The sequence below is a fragment of the Molossus molossus genome, unplaced genomic scaffold (assembly GCF_014108415.1).
Source record: "Molossus molossus isolate mMolMol1 unplaced genomic scaffold, mMolMol1.p scaffold_m16_p_21, whole genome shotgun sequence".
In the NCBI taxonomy this organism is placed as follows: Eukaryota; Metazoa; Chordata; class Mammalia; order Chiroptera; family Molossidae; genus Molossus; species Molossus molossus.
The window spans coordinates 5,717,828-5,729,521 of NW_023425357.1; the positions used below are offsets into that span (position 1 = coordinate 5,717,828).

Genomic DNA, 11,694 nt, shown 5'->3' on the forward strand with positions numbered 1-11,694 from the left:
TGCTTGTCACACAGATGAGCATCTCCCGTCTTGGAAAAACTCTGCTTGAAGTTCTCCAATAGTCCAGGACAAATTGTGGTTTACAGTACATTGAAGAGTTCTCGTTCTGTTATGCAACGTCCTTACCATATGGAGTCTGTTGCTCCCGGTCTTCAGCAATAAGGTAATATTTGCCTTTCACATGAAGTACATACTTTGTTTTCTCAGACCAAAGGTTTTCCATGTCCCCTGTTGCGGCAGCCAGGCATCTCAGGGATCGAGCTAGTATTTCATTTCAGAAACAGTGTTATTCTAGCTTTCTGGTACAAGGATGTCTTCTTACCGAGATGATTTCTTTTTTCTTTTTTTTTTTTTTTATCCTCACCCGAGGACATTTTTTGTTCAGGTAGAGTGGGAGGGAGAGAGGGAACAGAGAGAGAGAGAGAAACATCGATGTGAAAGGGACACATCGAGTGGCTGCCACCCTCACGACCAACCAGGGCCGGGGACAAACTGCAACCGAGGTACATGCCCTTAGTGGGAACCGAACCCGGGTCTCTCAGGACCACAGGCCGACGCTCTAACCGCTGAGCCAAACCGGCCAGGGCCGAGATGATTTCTGTTCTGCCTAAAAAGAATTGTTACCTTAGATGTGCTATAAAATTGTAAGTCACCTCAAATTCTAAGTGGGACTATGAGGGGTCTAATTTCTACATAAAATTAAAATGTGTAAGAACTGATGAAGAAGATGCTTCTCACAGTTAAGTGTGGCTCCAAATGTACTATTTCTAGGAAATGTGAGTGGACTATGCAGCTACAATGATAATTTAGGTTCAGTTCACATGGTTTTTCATCTGAATCTGTGGCACATGCATCTGGCAAATTCTTGACCCTGGTGACATAAAAGCGTCTGTCATATTTGTAAAATCTTTCAGACACAGTAGTATCTAGAGAGATGTATCAGTTTTACCAATACAGAGAGATGATTGCACCCTCATTTGATGTATAAGAAATTGAGTCTCCAATAAATAAAATGAGATCTTGTTCTAGGTTGTTTAAAAGTAAGAATATAGCACTGGCTGGTGTGCCTCAGTGGTTAGAGTATTGGCCCATGCACAGAAGGGTCATGGGTTTGATTCCCAGCCAAGGGCATATACCTGGGCTGCAGGTTTGATTCCTGGCCTGGGTCAGGGTCGTGTGGGAGGCAATCCGTCGATGTGTTTCACATTGATGTTTCTGTCTCTCTCTTTCTCCCCCATCCCCACTCTCTCTAAAAATTCACGGAAAAAATATTGTTGGGTGAGGATTAACAGCAGCAACAACAAAAAGTAACAACATATCATGTAATAGAAAACCCAGTACAATTTATTGTATAGTTAAGAAAGTTATACCATGTTAATGGAAGGGAAGATTCTGCGAGTTCTCATTGTGTTTCTTTAAAGAGTTTCATAATTTACATAAAACAAAATGCACCCACTTGTGCACATTCTATGAACAAACGTATACCTCCACAATCAAGATACAGAACATATCCACTACCGTGGGACTTTCCCCCATGTCTTTGTATTTCATCACCACCACCTCCAACCCCAGGTAACCACTGATACCCCTTCTGTCTTGGTGCATTAATTCTGTCTATAGGAGTATTTCTATAAATGTACTGATTTGTGTGTATATTCTCTCACTCAGCACAATATTTGTGAAATCGATCCAAGTTCTCTGTATCTGTTGTTCATAATGTGTTGTCACTAAGTAGGATTATGTTATATCTCATCCTGGTTTTAATATATTATTTTAAAATAATGTGTGATATTAAGCATATTTTCACATGCTTAGCTGCCACTATTTTCTTTCTTTGGTGAAACAGCTGATAAAATCATTACCTGTTTTTTAAATTATGGTAACACATACTTAACAAAAACATTTCAATTGTCTGGGCCAAGTGTCATTGAATACATTCACATTTTTGTGTGACCATCACCACTATCCATCTCTAGAACTTTTGACACTTTTCCCAAACGAACTCACTGAGCCCCTGAAAAAAATAGATCGCGATCCCTCCAGATGCTGGCAACCACCATGCTGTATTCTGTGTCTGTGAATTTGCTGCTCTAGGTACTTCATGGAGGTGGAATCACACAGTATCTGTCCTTGTGTGACTGGCTTGTTGCACTATAGCGTGAGTCAGAATGTCCTTCTATTTTTGAGACTGAATAACATTCCCTTGTATGTGTACACCAGCTTGTGTTTATCTGCTTCTTCATCAATGGGCCCTTGGATTATTTTTGCCTAATTGTGAATAATGCTACTATGAACAGATATATCTATGTGTTTATATCTATATCTATATCATCTATATCTATATCTATATCTATACCTATATCTATATTTATATGTTTATCTATATCTAATCATCTATCTAGTTCCTGGTTTCAGCCCTCTGGGTAAATACCCAGAATTGAAATTACTGGATGAAATGGTAATTCTATTTTTAATGTTTTGAGGACCTGCCATACTGTTTTTTATTTTATTTTATTTATTTAAAAAAATTACTTTTGTGGGTTTTTTTTAAATTGGTTTTTAACTCATCTCTATTGTTGAATGTATTATAGATGTTCCTCCTTTTTTGCTTCATTGACCACCGCCTTCCCAGTTCTGCCCCCCTCCAGCCTTCCTCACACTATTGTCAGTATCTATTGTTTATGAATATAAGCGTAGAAGTTTTTCGGTTTATCTCATCCTGCCCTCCCTCCCCCCTTCCTTTTGAGGTTCATCATTCTAACAACCAATTTGTACTTCTTAATTCCTTCATCTTTTTCACCCATCCCCTCAGCCCCCACCCCTCTGGCAAGCAACAAAAAGTTCTCTGTATCTATGAGTCTGTTTCTGTTCTGCTTGCTCATGTTGTTTGTAGACTCCATTGTTGATAGCTATGTATTAATTTCCATTTAGTTGTTCATATTTTCGTTCTTCTCCTTCAAGAAGATCCTTCAACATTCCCGATAATACTGGTTTGGTGGTGATGAACTCCTTCAGCATTTTCTTGTCTGGGAAGCTCTTGATATGTCCATGGATTCTACGCGATAGCTTTGCAGGATAGAGTAGTCTTGGTTGTAGGTCGTTGCTTTTCATCACCATGGCTACCTCTCGCCACTCCTTTCTGGCCTGCAAAGTTGCTTTTGAGAAATCAGCTGTCGGTCTTATGAAAGCTCTTTTGTAGGTAACGAACTGCCATACTGTTTTTTAAAGTAGATGCACAGTTTTGGACTAGAGAGCAAAGCACAAGAGTTTCCTTTTCTCCATATTCACTCCATCTGTTTTTATTTCCTGTTTGTTAGGGTTTCAAAAATAATAATAACCAACAATAGTAATAATGGCAGTACCTTGTTCTGTGGTTTTAATTTTTATTTTCCTGTAGTAGTGATGTTGTGCATATATCTTTATAAAATGTCTATTCAAATCATAAGCCAAATTTTAAATTGGGTTGTTGGTTTTGTTGTTGAATGACTTTAAAAAAAAATAAAACCAGCCCTGGCCTGTTTTTCTCAGTGGTTAGAGCATCAGCATGCGGTCCAGAGAGGCCCAGGTTCGGTTACCGCTAAGGGCATGTACCTCGGTTACACTTTGTCTCCGGCGCTGCTTGGGTCGTGCGGGTGGAAACCACTCGATGTGTCCCTTTTATGTTGATGTTTCTCTCTCTCTCTCCTCTTTTCTCTCCCTCCCACTCTATCTGAACAAAAAATGAAAAAATTAAAAATTAAAATAAAATAATAAAACTGGGTTTATTTTTTATTTATTGCTTTGTTGAGAGTTATCCTCACCCGAGGGACATTTCTCATTTTTTTGTTCAGGTAGAGTGGGAGGAGAGAGAGAGGAACAGAGAGAGAGAGAGAACATCGACGTGAAAGGGACACATCGAGTGGCTGCCACCCGCATGACCAACCAGGGCCGGGGACAAACTGCAACCGAGGTACATGCCCTTAGCAGGAACCGAACCCGGGTCTCTCAGGACCGCAGGCCGACGCTCCAACCGCTGAGCCAAACCGGCCAGGGCTGTTGAGAGTTCTGAATATATTCTGGATACATGTTGTTATTCATCACGTATGTATTTGCACATATTTTCTCCAAGTCTGTAACGTTTCCTTTATCTCTCTCTCTCTCTCTCTCTCGTGTCCTTTTTTTTGACCATCGTAAAGGTCGCGTTTATTTTATTTAATTTTTTTCTCTTTTTTTTTTGTAATTTTTATTAATTTATTTTTGTTACATGTATTCTCATCCCCCCCAGACATCCTTCTCCAGATCCCACCCTGACCCCCACCCCCAGCATTGTTATCTATATCCATTGGTTACACATGCGTGCATATAAGTTCTTTCATTAATCTCATCCCTACCCCCGCCCCCTCCGCTGAGGTTTGTCAGTCGTGGTGGCTTTTACAGAACAGTAAGCTCCTAGTTCTTAAAACATGTGCTACTCCTGAGGTCACCCACAAATGCATTTGAGCATGAAAAAGCAGAGCAAACAAAATCTGGAGGCCAGAAGGGGATATTCAGGGGGTGCAAAGGGTCACATGTGCAGTGCAGAGGACTGAATGATGGCCATCCAAAGATGGCAGAATCTTAATCCCTGAAACCTGCAAATGAGACCTTATAAGGAAAAAGGGTCTGTGCAGATGGAATGAAGGTAAGGATCTTGACCTGGAGATCATGTTCGATTATTAGCATTGGTCCCTGAATCCAGTCACAGTGTCCAAGAAGAAAGAAGCAAGAGGTGACTTTCTACACACACAGCAGGGTGAGGTGATGTGACCAGGAGACAGACTGCAGTGATGCTGCCACAAGCCAAGGACAACCGGCAGCCATATCACCTGGTAAAAGCAAGAGATGGATTCTCTCCTTGAGCCTCTGGAGACAGTGCCTCCCAACCAACAGCTGCACTTCTACAGAACCCAACTCATGGCAGATACCAAAGTTCAGGACACATTAGCCCAAGAAGTGGCACCTAATCTTTCTTTGTCTCAGTCAAGAACTTAGAAGGACAGGGGCAGAAGGTATTTTTACTCCCTGTGCAGATCCTGGCCTCAAACATGAAAAGAATAAATTTTCTTTTTTCTAAAGACGCTGAATGTGTGATCATTTGTCATGATGGCTCCAGGAAACCAACACAGAGGGGAAGTCGTGGGGCACCTTAGGGGGAACGCGGAGAAGGAATTGAGCAGAGACCACCTTCGCCGGACCCATTCCTGTTTCTCTTTGCAGCTAAATACCTCCAAGGGTTTGGAGGACCCACTCTTCCCACATCCCCTCTTCCAATTCTCTCTGAAGATGCTCCAGCCACATCTTCACAACTTCCTCACCAGCCACTGAAGCCCCTGTTATCAGGACCTCCAATGGCATTGTTTCCTTGTGTCTTTCTTCTCCGTGTGCCATCAGAACTTCCTCTTCCTCACCTGTTGTCATCATCTGACACTGACTATATGTGTTCACCTCTCCCGTCTGGAGCCCTCTCCTGATCTCCAGACTCTCACATCAGCTCTCTCCTGGACGTCCCCAGGGGGCTAGGAAGTGACTTCTCAGAATGAACATCACTCTGAAATCCCTCCCCTCTGTGTCCATGAAACCCTACCCATCCTTTCCGAGGCTCAAGGGAAACAGTTGGGCACCATCTTCGCTGTTGCCTTTCCCTCAACCTTCATATCCAATAGAAAACTCAATCAACTTGAACTTCAAAATATATCCAAAAATAAAACCTTGCCGTCTACTTCACCTCCCTGGTTCAACTGCCATCCCTTTCTGCCTCCCGTGCCCTCCCCAATCTCTGGATGCTATGGATCCACTTTGGCCTATGCTGAAGAGAGCAGCTAGGGATCCTGGTAGAAAGAGCATTCAATCATGTGTCTGCTCTCCTCAAAGTTCTCCAGATTCCTGCATTTGCGGCAAGGCCTCCCAGGCTGCACACCATCGGGCCTGTGCCCCAACCAGCATCTTCTCTCCCAGGTGGCCCTGTGCTGTCCACTCTGAGATTTGTTTCCACACCACCCCAGGCTGCTTGTGCCTCAGAGCTGCTCCTTATCTTCTCGGCTAATCTTTAGGGAAACACCAAGTCCGCTCTCACTATCCTCAAGTCTTGCCCTTAACTCACAGCTCAGACCCTTAGATGTTGGGAATTGTCCACAGGCATGTCACCTGATCTTTTCCTTGCATGATTCCTCCCTAAACACATAGTACCATCCCACAGGCTCTAATATATATATATATAATTTTTAAAAATCCTCACCTGAAGGTATTTTTCCATTGATTTTCAAACAGAGTGTGAAGGAGTGTGTGTGTGTGAAAGAGGGAGAGAGGGAGAGAGAGAAAAACATGGATGTGAGAGACACACACCAATTGGTTGCCCCCTGCAAGACCCCGACCAGGGCTGGGGATCGAATTGCAATCAATGTGCATGCCCTTGACTAGAGTTGAACCCGCAACTCTTTGGTCCAGTGGTTGATGCTCCAACTGCTGAGCCACACAGTCCAGGGCAGGCTCTAACATTTTTATTTAGTAATTTTAAATTCTATTTTTCTGGATGACAGAGGTGATTGATGCTGGGTTCATAGGTGTACCCCGAATATCTACAACAATGCTGGCGCACAGTAGGTATTCAGTTATGCATGATAAAGAGTCTGCATGTAAATGACTAAATATTGTTTTCAAAACCATACAAGAATCACACACACACACACACACACTCACACACATATAATGAGGTGACTTTAACTTTATTTTTTAATCCTCACCCAAGAATATTTTTCCATTAATCTTCAGAGTAGTGGGTGGAGGGAGAGAAACATTGATGTGAGAGAGACACATGGACTGGTTGCGTACTGCATGACCGAGACTAGGGCTGGGGACTGTTCCCTTGACCGGAATCCAACCTACGGCTCTTTGCTCCACAGGCCGACACTCTGACTGCTGAGCCAAACGGGCCAGGCATGCAGTGATATTCACTGAGCCTGAAGTGTGATCAGCACCAGTACATGTAGGAATGGAGACAGAGAGCATTGCAGCTGGAGGACCTGCACATGTAAAGTCTCCGAATCATAAAGTCTTGAGCCTGGTTGTAGGTGGAGGGGCTGCGAGATTCGGGGAGACGTAGAGTCCGGTGGAGGGTCTGGAGGAGGACAGACCACGCCAGGCCTTCAGATCCAGCCTGTAGCATTTGCACCTCATCTCTAGCCAAGAAGCGGAAACGTCACTGCTCAAACTGTGCAGAACGTGGACTCTATGTCTCTGGAAACGCAATCTGGAGGCAGGAGGTTGGTGGGGTCAGAGACCCGGGGAAGAGATTAGGCCACAGGAACTATCAAGGTCACGAGGAGGAGAAGGTGGCCATTACGCCGAGCTGTGATTAGAAAGAAGGATGGACACGTCTTAGTAGATCAGGGGGAAGGGAGGAGGGGCAAAGAAGAGAACCGCACCCCAGATGGGGCCTTAGACACGGAGGCAGCCCTGTCATCGCTCTGACGGGGAATCCAGCAGAGAAGTGGGTTTGGGGAGAAAGATGACAGCTCCATTTTATCAATGCTGAGAGGAGCAATCCCAGGGGCCTCCCTGGGGGAAGGGGCAGTGGAATGTTGTGTGGTGAGATACCTATACCACTCACCTGACAGATTAACCTGAGATGGTGTGTTTGCATCCTTCCTGAGACCCTTTGGGCCTCAGTGCCTTCCTCCTGTGGTACATGACTCTGAGGGAAAAGACCAGGGTCTTTCAATCTGGTCGGATCAGGGTGCAGTGGCAGCAGACCCACCCCCCTGTTCCCTGTCCAGGGGCTAGAGGGGAGACTGAAGAGCAGAGGGTGGGTCTGGCCCCACAGACCCTCAGCACTGCAGGTACCTCTCACCCTGAGCCCTTGGCATGCATGACAACTGACCACGGGAAGTCCTCACCCACCACCCTTCCTGCTGGCTCTGTGCCTGACCCATCGGGACCCCAGGCCCTGGTTGTAGACTCAGCCGCATGCCTCCCCTTCCCCTTGGGGCTGAGCTCACATGAGGATGATGAGGCAGAGGAAGAGGAGCAGAGTCTTCACAACTACCCCCATGATGGCCTCCAGAACCACCTCTGCCCCAGGCGCTGATGATCCTGCTGGAAAGAGGGAAGAAGATGGAGTCACCTGCTCGACAGCAGTCCTGTGTCCTTCTGCTCCTGCTAGGACCCTAGATGTTGTTCTCCAGGTCTTCCGGCCTCACTGGCTGCGGGATCACCTGGGCCCTCACTCCAGACTCTCCCCTGACCCCCAGTAGTTGGACTGAAAATAAAATGCCTAAGTTGGAATTCAAAAAAATGGAACATTCTCTTCAGCAACTGACACTATGGAGAAAGTGAAAAGCCAACCCATTTAATGGGAGAAAATATTTGCTAATCATAGAATGGATAAGGATTAGTATCTAGCATATATAAAGAACTCTTACAACTCAACAACAAAACGTCAAAACACCTGATTTTAAAAAATGGGCAGAAAACTGGGGGGAAAAAAAAGTTCTTCAATGGTGACATACAAATGAATAATAATTCCATGAGAAAACATAATTGGCATCGTTATTACCACAGAAATGCAAATCAAAGCCACAGAACAAGAGCCTTTCACACCTATTAGTAGCCTATACTTTTTTTTTAAAAGGAAAATACCGATGTTAATAATTGTTCGGACAAATTGGAAGCTTTATACTCTGCTTGTGGGAATGTAAAATGTGGTGCCCCTGTGGAAAGCAGTCTGGAATTTCCTCAAAAAGTTATACATAATAAGTACCAATGCACTGCGCAATTCCACTCCCAGGTTTCTGATCTGAAAAAAAAAAAACCGCAGGAAAAAACAGAAAACATATTTGAACAAAAAAAAGTATACAGCAATATCCACAGCGGTATTATAACAGCCCCAAAGTGAAAATACCCAAATGTCCATCAACGGAGCAATGTGTGAACTGAATGTGATCCACCGATGCAGAGGATTGTTATTCCGACAACAGCTTCACGCCACGGTTCCCCGGCAGAGAACCATGTGCACACAGCCAGAACCCGCCCAGTCCGTGGAGTGCTCCCCAGTCACGAGGGGCATGGGGACACCTGCCCGGGTGATGTCGAAAGATCTGTTTGATTCTTCAGGGGAATGAACCACGGCTCACTGTGTGGACCCCGGTCACTTCCAGGAGGGAATTGGGTATCTGGAGGACAGACTTCGGTGCCTTTTCAAGTGTTGGCCAGGTGACTCTATGACCTGTTCAAAATGTACCTAAATTCAACTCTTGGAGGAAAGTTAAAACGTGAGCCTGGAGGGTGTGTCAGGAGATGGAGGAGCAGGGGCCTCAAGAGGCGGCCAGTCATATGGATGGTGCCTAGTCCTCCTGGTGCAGGTGACAGGGGAGTTGGAGAAGACCTGGGGGAGTGGAGGGCTGATGGGGACAGCTGCTCACAGCGGCCATGGGAGCTAAGGAAAAAGAGGGACCATGGGGTTCACCCACAGGTGGGCCCAGGATGAGGCAGGGACCGGCTCTGGCCGGATTTGCAGAGGCTCTGCTCCCTAGAATCCATGACGAGCTCCTTCCTACCTGTGCCGTCCCCAGGCACATGCCTGTTGTTGGGTTCTAAGACAGGACGAGAAGAGTTTCCTCTTCAGTGAGGTGGGGGGCAGTGAGGAGAATAGAGGCAACCCCCCACCTTCAGAGGCAACAGACATGCAGGAGGAAAAAAGGCTGTGTCCTCCAGGCTCCCCGCTGAGCCAGGCTTCCAGGAAAAATGCACCAAGCACACCCCCAGGGACGGGGACAAACTGCAACCGAGGTACATGCCCTCAGCGGGAATCGAACCCAGGTCTCTCTGGACCACAGGCTGATGCTCTAACCGCTGAGGCAAACCGGCCAGGGCCAAACATCATCTTTTAGGATGGGCAGGGAGGAGGTTACGGGTCACCCTGGAAGACAGCAGAAGAAGATTGTTGGGGAACAGGCCTGATAGGGGGTTTGCAGGCCTAACTGTACGCCTGTTGCGCTCTGGAGGTACAGCCCTGAATCCACCAAGTAGAGACCCCACTGCAGCCAATGCCCATGGAAGGGAGGTTCCTATCTACCTGTGCCATCTCCTAGGCAGTCACCCACTGTTGACTTCTGTGAGGCACCTAGAACAGGAAGAGAAGTTCCCTCTTCAGTGAGGTGACATGAGGGGATATGTGTAGGCATATCCCAACTCCGAGAGGTACTGAAAATGCAAGAGGGACAGGGCTGTGTCCTCTAGGCCCCCCTACTGAGCCAGGCCTCCAGGAAAAACCTCACCAACCACACCAGCCTGGCCGTCCACCTCTGCACACCCCCAGGGACCCTGGGGTTCGGACCCAGCACTCACAGCTGACGTTGAGCTGGATGGTGGTCTCCACAGTCACACCTACTGCAGGGAACTTCACCTGACAGGTGAGGTTGGTGCCGTGGTCCTGGCGCCGTGGAGTGAGAGTGAGCTCAGAAGAGAGGTGGTTCCTGGGGCCCAGGGACGTGTGAGCAGCTGACGTCCAGGAGAAGATGGGGGGCGTGCCCCGCTCACAGGCCCAGGGCACAGAGCAGGTCAGGTTCCTGGGGCGGCCGGACTCCAGGGTCCCCGGGATGAGGATGTCAGGTGTGTGGGTGAGGGCTGGCGAGGAGCAGGGGATACAGGGGATCAGGAGGGAGGGCCCAGGTGCAGCCCGGGGAGAAGACTCAGGCTTTGGTCCAGCAACTCCTATCCCAGCCCTGCCCGGGGCCACCGTGAACTTCCACTGTGGGCTCTGCTGGAGCCTGTCACTCACCCGTCACATGCACAGAGAGCATGTTCTGTATGTAACTATACTTCAGAGGATATCTTCCCTCCACCCGAAAAAAGTACGATCCATTATCTGTCCTCCTGACATCTCTGATGTCCAGGGAGCAGTTGTTTTTGAGGGGATCCCCGAGGAGTTGGAATCGGCCCTTGGTCTCCTCCTTCACTTCACGATCAGGGTTGTTTGTGGCCACAGCAGCACCCTGCATTGCATCATTTCCTTCCCGGAACCAGAAGCCATGAGCTGGTGTATCCGTAGTCCGTCCATATCGCACATTGCAGGGAACGAAGACGCACAGGCCCTCCTGCACTGTCACAGCCTTCTGCACTTCCAGTGTGTAATCTGGATGCTGTGCCAGGGACCCTGCAGGGAAACGAGGGTCAGCCTCCATCTCGGCACCACCCACACCTTCTCCCCTCGGGACTCACCTGGGCAGAGCAGGGGCAGCAGCAGCCACAGCATCTCCGGAGGGCGTCTGGGCGCCTGTGCATGAAGAAGGAAGGACAGCCGTGGACAGGGGCTGTGGTGAGACCACGGAAACCGGGGAGGAGCACAAGATCGTGGTCAGTCACGAAAGAGGAACCTCAGAGACAAAACACTTCCCGTCTCTGCACGGAGCAGGCAGGCACCCCGTCACACGGAGACCGTTGACACCCACCCGGAGAACAGACAGGGAGCACATCCTGAGTCTTGCCTCGTCTCGGGAGCCTCCCTCCATCCCCGGAGCAGGACCAGGGCCTCTGAGGACATCTGAGGATGGGACACCTGCGTCTCCCAAGGTCCTCCCCTAAGAGGGCTTTTCTGAGCTCTGTTGTCTACACCAGGGAGCAGATCAACTTCTGCATTGACAAGGAGTTCACAGCCTCATCTAGAAGCTGTGGTCGGTCCTA

General features: G+C 47.6%; 1 protein-coding gene and 1 long non-coding RNA gene across 3 annotated transcripts in view; both read right to left on the reverse strand.

The window, feature by feature from the left end:
* The window catches only part of CD33 (CD33 molecule), a 31,977-nt gene extending 20,666 nt beyond the window's left edge, over positions 1-11,311 (reverse strand). Inside the window, exons 1-4 of one of the 2 annotated variants that reach the window (XM_036274058.1) lie at positions 11,233-11,311; positions 10,793-11,167; positions 10,360-10,638; positions 10,088-10,135 (exon numbers count right to left, since the gene is read on the reverse strand). In XM_036274058.1, coding sequence (XP_036129951.1) covers positions 10,088-10,135; positions 10,360-10,638; positions 10,793-11,167; positions 11,233-11,266 — 736 coding nt within the window. In that variant the 5' untranslated portion in view covers positions 11,267-11,311. The remainder of the gene's footprint in view (positions 1-10,087; positions 10,136-10,359; positions 10,639-10,792; positions 11,168-11,232) is intronic. The other variant, XM_036274060.1, reaches the window with a different exon arrangement.
* Positions 7,341-8,349, reverse strand: LOC118638381. Its single transcript, XR_004961089.1, has 3 exons — positions 8,013-8,349; positions 7,625-7,708; positions 7,341-7,363 (listed from the first exon to the last, which is right to left on the reverse strand). It is a non-coding gene; the product is annotated as an uncharacterized LOC118638381 (long non-coding RNA).
* Positions 11,312-11,694: the final 383 nt, after the last annotated feature.